This window comes from Danio rerio, chromosome 15 (assembly GCF_049306965.1).
Source record: "Danio rerio strain Tuebingen ecotype United States chromosome 15, GRCz12tu, whole genome shotgun sequence".
Lineage (NCBI taxonomy): Eukaryota > Metazoa > Chordata > Actinopteri > Cypriniformes > Danionidae > Danio > Danio rerio.
The window spans coordinates 23,045,575-23,059,283 of NC_133190.1; the positions used below are offsets into that span (position 1 = coordinate 23,045,575).

General features: G+C 35.8%; 1 protein-coding gene across 3 annotated transcripts in view; it reads left to right on the forward strand.

Moving 5' to 3' along the window:
• Positions 1 to 13,709, forward strand: part of sgsm2 (small G protein signaling modulator 2) — a 110,214-nt gene that overhangs the window by 2,636 nt on the left and 93,869 nt on the right. For all 3 annotated transcript variants that reach the window (XM_068213709.2, XM_021466398.3, XM_021466399.3), the window contains exon 2: positions 4,370 to 4,445. In XM_068213709.2, coding sequence (XP_068069810.1) covers positions 4,370 to 4,445 — 76 coding nt within the window. The remainder of the gene's footprint in view (positions 1 to 4,369; positions 4,446 to 13,709) is intronic.

Consider the following 13,709-nt stretch of genomic DNA (forward strand, 5'->3'; position numbering starts at 1 on the left):
CTGTTACATTCTTTTATATCAGTATAATTAATTCTTATCTTTTCCCTTACAGTGCAGAGAAGGCTAGTTTTAAACCCAGCTCTCATGAATAATAGAAGTCTTAAATGAATTGCTGCAAAGAATAGGCGTCCTAAATTGGTACCGGGATGTCTTATGTGTCAGAACAGACTGTGTCCACAGAGCTGATTCAGCCTCTTGAACTGAACGCACAATCCTCCCGGCAGACATCATTTCTCAAGATGGTTAAGGACGTGTCTAACGGAGGCTAAAAATCATGCATGTGATAATCCATAAGGTATCCGGCCTCAGGTAGCCAGGGTTAATAAGGAAATCAATCTTTTAACATCATCTCATTCATCAAGTTTTAAAGGACTTTTGTGTGTCACATTCAGTCAAATCTCCTATCTTTTACTTATAAATGAGTCACTTCCTTTACAAAGATGTCCTGGACCTCTTTTAACCAAAATAAAAACAAGTTAACATTGATTTCCAGTGACCATAATCATGTATTTCCTGCCAGGAATTCCACTTTCTATGCTCTATGTGAAGCAGATAGACATATTTAAAAAGAAATCTATATCTGGCCGAGGCATCAGTTGTTTTTTACAGCTAATGAGAAAATATCTGAATGTAATTGCCCCCAAAAGCATGTGCTGTTTTGCTATTTGCAGCGCCTTCAGGAAATAACCTCCCTGCTTCAATCCACACGGAATGAGATTTTTATTCCTCCATTCACTTTCTTTGTGTAATATCCCAGGTCTCTGTCACTTTAAGCTGCAGTCAGCCGCCTTCTGGTTGCCTAGGAACTGAAAGCATCAGCAGCTACCTAAGAAGTTAAATTGCATCAGTGGACGATTAATACAGCTGCATGAAGCAGGGATTGTCACAAATGGCTCCCACAAGAGCAAAACAACTTAGTTTGATTTTCCTGTTCTCTTCTGTTTGCCCATCACTATTTATTGGCTGCATTGAGCAATGTTCCAGCGTCTTGCAGTGATCTATTTAATATTCAGTAGATTTTTGATCACTCAGAGCTTAAATAGTGCCTTTGCTTCTTTATGGACTTGCTTTGTAACATCTTTTAAATTGGAAATATATATATATATATATATATATATATATATATATATATATATATATATATATATATATATATATATATATATATATAAATTTTATATTGAATACTAGGTATATACACTCACAAGCCACTTTATTAGGTACACCTTACTAGTAACAGGTTGGAGCCCCTTTTGCCTTCAGAACTGACTTAATCATTCGTAGCATAGATTCAACAAGCTACTGAAACATTCATCAGAGATTTTGGTCCATACTGACATGATAGCATCACGCAGTTGCTGCAGATTTGTTGGCTGCACATCAATGGTGCAAATCTCCTGTTCAACCACGTCCCAAAGGTGCTCTATTGGATTGAGATATGGTTACTGTGCTCATCCGTCAACACTCATTTGTGGTTTATTAAACTTTGAAAGCTTCTCAAACACTGTTTTGCATATGGCAGAAAATGAGTGTGAAATATCTGGGGCCCCTCAGATATACAGGTATTTTTTCATTCTCTGGGAATGTGTGATCAAATAAGCCCAGTTCATTATGACATCTTTAGTGTCTGCTAACATCTGGCTCTACAACATGCTGGGAAATATTTTGTCTCCACTCAGAAACAATGTCCAAAGTGAATGCTGAGACAGAAGTGTTCACTAGGTGGCAGTACCTGAAGCACCTTACAAGTACATTACAATAGTAAAAAATGGAGCGGAAGAAAGATGCACAACATGCTGCAACAGAAGGCAAAAAAAAAACTCAGTTGAAAGCAAAGTTGATGATCGACTTGTTCTGAAGAACATTCAAATGGAAAATCTATTGTTCTCCGTATATCCTTTAATGCCAGGACACATCAAGCTGGCCATTGGGCATCCGGCATTGGGTAAAAGAAAGCACTCTAATTGGCTGTTTAGCTGCAAATCAGAATGCAAGAACCAAAAATGATAAAACTGAGCAAATGACCCAAGTCAAGAGAAAATACAAAGAAGCAGCTTGTTGCATCTCTTAAATTATCTCAAACAATTATTAGATTATAAGACATATTTGCATGAGTGAATCTCTCTGTGGTGAGCGAGAAGTACTGAGAAGTACTGTGGTGTGCAGCAGCATTAGTTCAGATTTCCCTTATTGAAATGGCAACACAGATACCGCCGCCTGTGGGTATGTAAAGATACGTCCTCTCATGCAGTCGCAGAACATACAAGGGTTGGACAATGGAACTAAAACATTGGCCATTTTAGTGTTGGAACGTTCATGGCTAAATTTAACAAGCTTGGTGACCAATCTTCATTGACTGCACTTTTAACTTGTAAGAGCAGAGTGTGAAGGTTTAATTAGAAGAGGAATAGCACAGTTTTGCTTAAAATATTGCACTGTACATAGAATAATGGGTGACATATTAGAGTTCAAAAGAGGACAAATGGTTGGTGTCCATCTCGCTAGAGCATCTTTGATCGAGAGCCACGGAATCAATGGTAGTGTCAGCATACCACCTAGGATGAACAACAAGAGGAAGCTTTCTAAAAAGCATGTCCAGGTTCCACTATTCTGCAAGTAAAATAGCTCAAAATTCCTCCGGCCACTGTGCAGGACTTGTATGTGTCATTCCCAAGACAAATTGATGCTGTGTTTGCTGCGAGAGAAGGCCCTAGACCATACTAATTAACTATTGTGGTCTAAAACCAGGCATTTCAGTTTCATTGTCCAACCCCTGTATATTCTAGTTTCATGTCGTTTATTTGATGTTCACATGCATCTTTTTGTTCCAGACAGAACATGACACAGCCGACTTGTGGCGACAATCAGTTTTTGCCATTCAGTTTTCATCAATCCTAGTTTACTGATGTCTGCTAGGTGTGTCCCAGGCTTAAGAGGAAGTGTCCTGTAAATGTCAAAACCCAATGCTGCCCTTTGGGGTCCAGTAGAGCATAAAATGCAGTTGTACGCTGGCCTTTGTTTTAAACTTCAAAGCAGAACATGAGTAGTGATTATTTATTCCTCTTTACTACAAGTTATAGCACAAAATAAACATGGATAAACATCTCACAATCTCTGTGTTCAAACTATACTAAAGTGTGAGTTAAAACAACTAAATATATCACACAGAATTACTAATTACTTATGCCTAATTATTTAATTTTTCAGAGGAAACCCACACGAAGGCAAGGAGAACATGCAAACTCCACACAGAAATGCCAACTGAGCTGAGGTTCGAACCAGCGACCTTCTTGCTGTGAGGCGACAGCACTACCTACTGCGCCACTGCCTCACCCTAGTTTGACCTATTTAAAATGTTAAAATCTGCTATATAAGAACAAGTTGTGAAAGAGTTTAAAAGAGTTCCACCTCCATTTCCTCAACTAAAAGTGAAAAGCTGGGTTTTGTACTGTGCCCTAGTATTTATCAGTGCTAAACACTGAGCGTATTGTGAAAATATCTGTTCCCATATATATTGTGAGTGTGTGAGTGTGTGTGTGTGTGTGTGTGTGTGTGTGTGTGTGTGTGTGTGTGTGTGTGTGTGTGTGTGTGTGTGTGTGTGTGTGTGTGTGTGTGTTTGTGTGCGTGTGTGTGTGTGTGTGTGTGTCTGGACTGCCTTTCAGCGTAACAATCCTTGAGTGATGACTTCATTAGCGCTATTGTTACCGCTGTCAGCTTGACTGGAAATGGGTTTTTACTGTCATTTGAATCACAATATGGAGCAGTAGCCCTGGGTTGCATTAAAAACGTTTATAATTTATTGGTTTCATTCAAGTGCTCAACCGTTCTTGTGTCTTTCGAGATGTGTTATGTAATACAACAGGCTGCTGTAGTGAACTGGCTTCAACTTTATTGCTTCTTTATTCGATCCCAAGGACTGCAGCTCTGGGTATCAGCCTTGAAATCGGTTTTCTTTTGCCGTCTGTTGGCCTTGTGGCAATGGGGTGCATACAAGTCATGGCCGTAATCAGCAGATGCCCATAATTTACTCCTTCTCATTGCTACAATTACCCTTCTGCTGTTCTTCAAATTACACAAACAGTATAAAGCCGCCCGCAACGATTGTGATTAATTAGTCTGGGATTTGCTGACAGTTGGAGGAGAAAAAAATGTGACAAAGTCTTGTTCTGCACAGTTCCTTGCACTCCCAGGGAAACTTATCAATTGAATGATGCTAATTAAAGCATTTGTGGTTACGCTGTCGTGATTAATTAGTTGCTTTTGTACACCCGATTGCAATGCGCAGAAGCAATTTTGACTTGTCATTATTTAATATTTATTTTATTTGCCAGTCTGTGCTGCTCCTAATTGTGTGTCTTTCCATGTCTAGGTGAAGCAGATTATGGAGGAGGCGGTGACCAAGAAGTTTGTCCATGAAGACAGCAGCCACATTATTGCACTTTGCAGTGAGTACAGGCTGATGCTTATGATTTAAGGCCTTGCAAACAAACAGTAGATGCTCGGTTTTCTGTGGCACATTGATCGTAATTAAATGTGTTCATTTCTGTGGATTTTGCTTAGAAATTTTGAGCATCATTTTTCTTTAGTTCAAAATCTTTGATAAATTATAGGAAAAGAACTCCCCTGCTGTAGTAGCTAATGAACAGTTAATGATTGCTCTTAAAAGATAACTACCTACTAGATGCATGTCTATAGTGCCAATTTGGATTAGTCAATAACCTTAAATTGCATGTTTTTGGGCGGTGGGAGGAAACCAGGGAACCCGGGGGAAACCCTCGTGAGCATAGAGAGAATGTGCAAACTTCACACAGAAAAGTCGGTTGGCTTTATAAAGACTAAAACCAGTGACGTTCTTGCTGTGAGGCAACAGTGCCAACCACTGGGCCACCATGCCATCCATTGAGGAAGGGAGAAGTAGGGGTGGAAGGGAGAATTCTTCAAAATGAAGATGGCTGTTATATGGAACTTAGGGTATTTATAGTGGCTTAGGAATCATCTGATTGGTGAATAATAAATTGAATAATGCAGGACTGGCTGCAAGCAATCATAAGCACGTGAACCCTTTCGAAATTAGTTCATAAATAAACTTCACTTATGAGTTTTAAACATACTATTTTTTAGAATTAATATTGAAAATGGAATTTTTGTTGTATTAATAGCTAATACATTTATTATAACATTCTGCATAAAGAAAAACATAATTTTGCTGAGAAAAATAATTGACAAGTTCAGATTCAAAAACTTCTAAGTGCCGTCTGAAATTTACTCCTAAAATTTGCATTTCTTTGCCTCCTATATTTCAGTTGTTTTATGTTAAAATACGCAACAAAATTCAAAACTAACTATATTAGCTATGTTTCCATCCAAAGATGCGAATTAAATTTATACGCAAAACTGGATTATCACATCAAAGACTTGCGAATAAAGCAGCGTTTCCATCCAAAGAGTCAAAGAGTACGAAATCATCACTTCCTGATTAACTTTGAGACAAATATCTACAGTAAAAACAGAATTTGCTGTGTCAGTAGAAGCTGCGTGAATCTTTTTTTTTATTTAATAAATGACTTGCGCCTTAGAAGACAAATGCCAACGTGCAATGAACGCGTGGTGGTGTTTGAGGCATAAGACGCAGAACATAGACTCTCTTGACAGTTTTATAGAAAATTAATAATATGATAACACTAAAGGCTCATACACACCAGGACGCTTTTCATTTGCGTTCATTGTCAGCGTTTTTCGAGACGTTTTTCCGGATTCAAACTTAAGCGATTTTTACTGGCATCAAGCAGAAGAGTATGCAAAATCACTCCTTGATGTTAGATGCTGCCACACAACTTTAAGCTTCTGACACCCGCTTCTTACATAGAAGAAGAAAAAGAGGAGAGAAAGTTGACATGCTTGTTGTTAAAGTTACTGGCGAATCGAGCAAGCATGGATGGTTCAAGCAGCAGCTCCAGCTCTAGCAATGAAGAAATGATTATTGTTCATCAGTGCAATAAGCAACTCAATGTTCATATGGCCTCTGGGCATCTTCTTCAATGTTCTCAACGATCTCATTGACAGTTTTGCATTTCCAAGTGCTGTTTACTTTAACTTCAGCAGCTCCGTGCACCTGAACAAAAGTGCCAATCTGATTGGTGGAGAAGGTTAAGGAAAAAAGAAATTGGTTAAAGAAATTGTTAAGAATGACCAAAACAACATTTCAGATGTTTTACCATGTGCTCAGCCTGCTGATTTGTCCATCTACACAGATTTTTATCATCACATGGTCTCTTATAACAAAATACCTAGACTTTTTTTAATGCGCATACTGGAATTTGTTCAGTAAAAGTGTTTCCATCGTAGTTTATGAACATCTTTTCTTATTGAATAAAAAGTATATTCTGCTCAGTTATGTGCATGTTTTTATGCAAATTTCAAAACTTAAGCGCTTAATGGCGTTATCATCAACATCCATCGTGTTTTTATGCGCATATCCACAATGCGCATAATATAGGTGGATATAAACCTTGTTGGCTCACATTGCTAGTTTTATGATGAACTATTAATCTATGCATGATATTAAGAAAAAAAATTGTTTGCCTTTGTAATCTAAAATTTAAATGCCTACTTTATTACATCCAATCAGCTTGCAGTAGAAAAAAACAAGCCACATCCACTTTTTGCTCGTTTAATATTCTCTTTCTCTAGGAACTGCGTCAGAATACAAAAAAGGTGGCAGCTTCTGGTTCATGCTGACTTTTTTTAATCCAATAGTTGCTTTAAAAGAAGAATTACAGAAATTTAAACTTAGGAACCTAAGAAAAATGCTCATTTTAGAAAAAAATTTCAGACACCACTTTTTAGTTTAGTTTTTTACATGTGAACTCTTCATTTATATAATATTACAATAAAAAAATATTTTTTTCTGACACATAAAAACAGTATGGCAAGGTAGGTTTATTTATATAGCACATTTCATACACAGTTGTAATTCAAAGTACTTGCCATAAACAGGAATAGAAGAAAAAAATCAAAAGCATTTAAAAATTATTTAAAACATATTAAAATGTGTTTAAACAGGTTTTAAAGGAAGGAAAAATAAAAGAGATACATATTAGTGTGATCTGTCGGACATAGCACAGTGCTCATTCAGTAAAAGCACAGCTAAACAGATGTTTTAAGTCTTGATTTAAATGTTCCTAATGTTGGAGCTCATTTCTGGAAGCTGATTTCAGTAGTAGCTGAAGGCCGATTCACCCTGCTTTGAAAGAAATCTTTCTAAAAATGTTTAAATCTTGGAATTTCTAACTGATCTTTTAGGTTTGTATTCAGTGAGCATATCTGTAATGTATTGAGGTCCTAGGCTATTTAGGGATTTATAGACAAGTAATTTTTTAAAATGTTTTCTAAATGTAACTGGGAGCCAGTGTAAAGACCTGAGGACAGGTGTGATGTGCTTGGATTATTTGGTTCTGGTCAGAATTCTGGCTGCAGCGTTCTGTCTGATTTTCTTTTTGGGAAGGCCAGTGAGGAGTCCATTACAGTAATACTCCCCGTTAGTGATAACAGCATAAACAAGTTTCTCTAAGTCCAACAGTGACACAATTTTCCAACTGTTATTGTAAATTCACATTGCACTAATTCACAGTGCATCTTTTTTTTTTTCTAAAGAAAACCCACTAATATTTTAAATGTGTCTTATATAGAAATGTATAGATGTAAGCAAAAAAGAATGAAAATTCTATGTTTGTATGTAAAGACATGTATAAAAGACAACACATTCAATTCCTTGGTATGGCAAGTAAAATAATCACCTGGATAAATCGCTAATCTGAACCAGAACTAGCAGAAAATGTTTTTGTTGAGACCTGATTTGTGAGAGCTCATCAAAGGAGACTTCAGAAGGGATGGCAGGGCTTCATTGGCAATGATAGTTTCAGAGCTTTGAATCGCTGCCAACAATAAGGTTGATTTGTCCGGAGCGGATGTGTGTGTGTGTGTGTGTGTGTGTGTGTGTGTGTGTGTGTGTGAGTCACTCTCTTTACTCCAGTGACACACAGAGACAGGCAGGAACATTAACCCAGGCTGAGCTTCATTACGTCAGTGACACACCAGTGCTGCGTGGCACCACAAATACTGCTTAGTCAAGCTTCATCGGTACAGAAGAAAAATGCTGCTGTATATGATTGGAAACAGGAATAAAAGCAAGGAAATGAGTTTGTTTGCTATTTACTTGCTCATTTTACCTTTGCATGACACCAAGTAATGTATTTGCTTTCGGAGTGTGAGTGTTTATGCAAATATGACATGCATTTATCATTTGTGGTGAATCTGTATTTCACACATGGCAGATATTCTTGCAGTGCTGCTGCTCGAGCTTGTTGATATTTACAGTTTGTGCCTCTTGTCGTTCAATATGTGTGCCAGCTTTGCGTTGAGGCTCAGTTGTTGTGTTGTGTGAATTTCAAATCCAATATAGACATGTTTGAAACATCAGGATATGTTACTTTTAATCAGAAATGCTGGACTGAGTTGGTCATTCTACGAATTCTGCACCTTTTCAACTCAAAATTAAAAAAATAGTTTTAAATACATATATATATATATATATATATATATATATATATATATATATATATATATATATATATATATATATATATATATATATATTCATTCATTTTCTTGTCGGCTTAGTCCCTTTATTAATCCGGGGTCGCCACAGCGGAATGAACCGCCAACTTATCCAGCAAGTTTTTACGCAGCAGATGGCCTTCCAGCCATAACCCATCTCTGGGAAACATTCACACACACATTCACACAGACACTCATACACTATGGACAATTTAGCCTACCCAATTCACCTATACCGCATGTCTTTGGACTGTGGGGGAAACCGGAGCACCAGGAGGAAACCCATGCGAAGGCAGGGAGAACATGCAAACTCCACACAGAAACGCCAACTGAGCCAAGGTTCGAACCTGCGACCCAGCGACCTTCTTACTGTGAGGCGACAGCACTACCTACTGCACCACTGCCTTATAATATATATATATTATATATATATAAATATAAATAAATACTTACTTGAGATATTTAGTTTGCTATTTTATAAATATTTACTAGCTCTTTTGCCGTTTTTTGTCATTCTTGTTGTTGCTAACGCAAGCATTAATATTGGTATTGTTTTAATTAGAGGTATGTTATATCGGTTTCACATTTATGATCAGAACTTTACTCCACCTATTCAATGGGAATAAAAAGAAAATGAAATTCTCATTCAGATGATAAAAAGCATCTTCATTTGATCTTCATTTTTGACCACTTCAATTAGGAAAATACAGGTCTTTACATGAGCTTCAATAAAGGAGGTCTTTTTCCAAAATATGATCCAGTTAAAGCTGCAATAGATTCACCAAAAGTTTATATTGAATATAATATTTGCATTTTTTATTGAAAATATTGATAGTAATTTATTTGTGATTGACTAACTGATTGGTTTAGTTGCAAAAGCACATGTTGCACACTTTGATAATGAAATCACTTAAATATTGAGTACATACTGTATATATATATATATATATATATATATATATATATATATATATATATATATATATATATATATATATATATATATATATATATATATTTTTTTTTTTTTTTTTATACGCATTGGGTTGGGACGCATCTCTATAAAATCTAATAAACAATCTATAAACTTTTTGGGATCCTTCGACACATTGTTCGATGTGGTCTGTGCTATTTTCAGTTCATTTCTGTATTTGCATGTGTTTGTGAGTATTTTCATGCATAACAATCTATAAATACAATCAAGAAAAAATACAATTGAAAAAGTGTTTTATTGTTTTCCAAGTGTAACAGCATTCAAGTGCAGTAACTGAATGATAAAAATAATAATTAATTTAATAATAATAATTAATTAATTAATTGTTAATTTATTCATTGTTAAAGTTACAAATGGTGCAATTTCCTATACCTGAATGATTTTAAGGTCATTTTACAGTCCCAGGCATCAAAAAGACATGCAAATTATGAAATGTCATACAAACTCAACATTGTATATCCTGCTAAATGACTATTGCGAAGAATCACATTGTGATATCATTGCTGAAACGTATATATTGCACAGCCCTAATATATAATATAATATTATTTTTATAGAGAGTATGAGTCATTAATGACAGAATTTTCGTTTTTGGGTGAACAGTTTCTTTAATTTCAACTAATTTATTGTCAGTACTGATCTCTCATCCATTGCATCTGACATGTTTCCTCACAAACACCACCCACAGACATGAAAAAAATTTGAGTGTCCAGAAAAGCGGTATATATATTTTCGGCTTAGTCTCTTAATTAATCTGGGTTTGCCACAGTGGAATGAACCACCAACTTATCCAGCATATGTTTATATATATATATATATATATATATATATATATATATATATATATATATATATATATATATATATATATATAGTGTGTGTGTGTGTGTGTGTGTGTGACCGTAATAGAAGAAAAATCATGTTTCATGTCAGTCCTATTACAAATATTGTATATTTTTTGCTAAGAATGCTGCTCAACAATTAAACTATATTAGAACAATAGCCAAAAATGTGAATATTGTTGCCTCCGATTAAAAGTCTTGCCGAAAAAGAAAAAAATGAACCCGTATACAGTTTTAATTACTGAAAATAAAATTAATGGAAAAAAAAAAAAAACTAAACAAATTTAATTTCAAGTAATATTGATGAAGTAATGTTTTTTTTAAAATCCCGAGTTCATTTGTTGTTTTAGCAATTTAATGTCTGATTATCATCTTAGGGAGGCAAATATAAGTGTATTAGCATGGCTATGTTTAGACTAAATGCTAAATCTACCCAAAAGCATTGTTATTTTTGTGGCGGCTCCTATTTAAGACTGAACAGGCACATCTGTGTCATCGAGGTTAAAGGTCACATGATAACAAGTGGTGATGTCATCGCTCAGCTACTCTGTGACTCATCACTGTTCTTGTGTTAGCCGGTTAGCGCTATTTAACATCCGCTAATAAGTCTGAATGGATACTTTGTTACTCAGACAGTTTTTTTAAATGAGTAATGAATACATCTTTATTCGGGACTCCTTCTCATTAGCTCTGAATTACAACGGGTTGAAATATGAGATGTAGATATTCTAGCATCTTAGCTTGATGAGGACAGCAGATCTGACTTTCTCTGTGTTTAGTCTTCCTGTTCTCCAGTAAACACTGCGCTGTGCTGAAGTGAGTCCTCTGAGGTGATGTGTTTGCACACAGCCTGTGTGAATCCCTCTGATTCACAGGACACACTGAGTGAAGAGTGCCACAAATACTGAGGTGTGAGTCTCTAGAGAACAGCATTGCTGCCTGAAATAGGCTATTATCTAATGTCTATATTATATCTCTTTTATGATTTGTGATATTTGTGGTATCTGTGTTTGAAATATAGCAGATATATTTAATTGTGTATAGGTAATAAAAAAAAAACGTGCGTGTGTGTATATGGCATATATATATATATATATATATATATATATATATATATATATATATATATATATATGTACGTATATGTATTTTTTATATTATATATATTTTTATATTGTATATATTTATATACACTAGTGGTGTAACGGATCAGAAATCTCACGGTTCAGATTTTAGTCATGAATCTGACCATTTTTTAGATCAGCCAAAAAGGGGAGGAGACAAATCGTCACCTTGGAATTAAAAGTTTCTATCTGCGTTCTGGATGATTTTGAGATATTGAGCTTCAAAGTTTTTTTGTTAGCAAACAGTGAGTGTGATTAATTTGTTTTTTTAATAAAAAGTCTTAAAATGTAGACACCTTATAAAAAAATCCCATAATGTAAATGAGTCATTTAATAAGAATATGTCAATAACTTAATTTTGACAAAAAAGTCAGATAGAACCTTATAATTCTAAGGTGACGAAATTTCATTTGCTTTCCATTTATTACAAAAGCAGTATCGCAAGAAACGTTTGGTTTTCACAAACAGAACTTTGAAACTGTAATTTCATTTAAAATAAAATGAAGAAATAATCAGCTGAATAAAAATAAATTGTAAAATATTCAGTACTGTGAAAAATTCACTTTATATTCTGCGTTGAGTGATCGGCATGACTCACGGTGCCTGCCTTGCGCGTTGCCATGCATTTATACTTCTGCGCGCTGTTTGTGTTGCTCTGCAACAACACTTCCTAAAGGCTAGCTGGCAGCAGGTTATTGTGTACCTCTGTGGCGAGTTTCGCTGGTATTTAGTTTTTTCTGAACGCTACCTTGATGTACAAGTGGCTCGTTTGTTCGAACTCGTTCGTTTTGAGGCGGGAAATGGCGAACATGCAACAATATTACTTATAATGTTAACACAAGACAAAACTTTCAATCTGGAGCTCCTTCACAGGACTCAACACTTGTAAACACTTACTCCATCAGGCTCACACGGCTCTCTGTCCCACCCACACTCATCAGTGCTACCAAGCCGACCAATCACAAGGCTTGTGCTATGCGTCATTGAGATGTGTAGTTACATTTTTGAGAGGTGCGCGTCAGTGTCGCCGACGGCCACAGTGAGGGCTGTGCGACAGTGCGTAGGCTGCTCCGAAGCATACGTGTGCGCTTCACGCAGAAGTATAAATCCACCTTTACTACTACTGTTGCTAATAATGCTAAATGTACAAATCTAACATTATAATTTGTACAACCCATATTTATTTTTAGTTTCATTTTCATTAAATGATTCAATTATTCTCTCATAAAACTTTATGTGTCATTGCTAGATGTATCATTCTTGAAGAATTATTTTGTGATTAGTGGTTGCCACCTATTGATTAAATAATGTAATTGCTGCTTACAACTTTTATTTTTAAGCATCAAGATGAATGGATATGACGGTGATTTTAATCTTTAACATAAACATTAGTGGCTTTATCTAAACTATTGTAACGATTACCAGCGATCGTAACTCCCTAGATCGCTGGTTTGCTCGCTCAATCACTATGGACTTCAAATCCACCTTTGTTGGATTTCATTTTCATACATGCACTCCGCTCACACACACACATGCTTTCTCATTCTGAATGATTACACTCGTACCACCGGAGGATCGTCAAAGACTGATTACACACACTATTCAAGCAGCACACACACACTCACTCCCATTGCCGAGTCTTGTTTATTGTGTTTACTGACCTTTGCCTAGTTTGTCTTTTTGTCTCTGTCTGCCGCCTGCCTTCTGACCCTTCGCCTGATACTTTGACTACAATTGTGGATTTCCTTCACATATCTGTTTGCATCCGTGTTGACCATTGTTCACCTGACTACCCCAATAAACCTGCAATTGGATCCTAATCCAGTTGTCTGTCACTCCCCGTGTTACAACTATAAACTGTACCTCAGTACAGTAACTATCCTAGTACCTCAGTGTTATTTGACTGTTTTTGAACTAGAGACCAAATCTTTCTTCATTTTTCTTTTTTATCTTAATAAACATGCAAATAACCATCATTTATAACATATGTTGCATTGTTGTTGATCTCGATCTTTTATGGATTAATTGAGCAACTTACACTGAATGCATTAATGCAGGCCAAACAATAGTGACCGAAAACACCTTTAATAACCTAAGAAACCCACCACATCCCAAATAACCTACCACAACTTC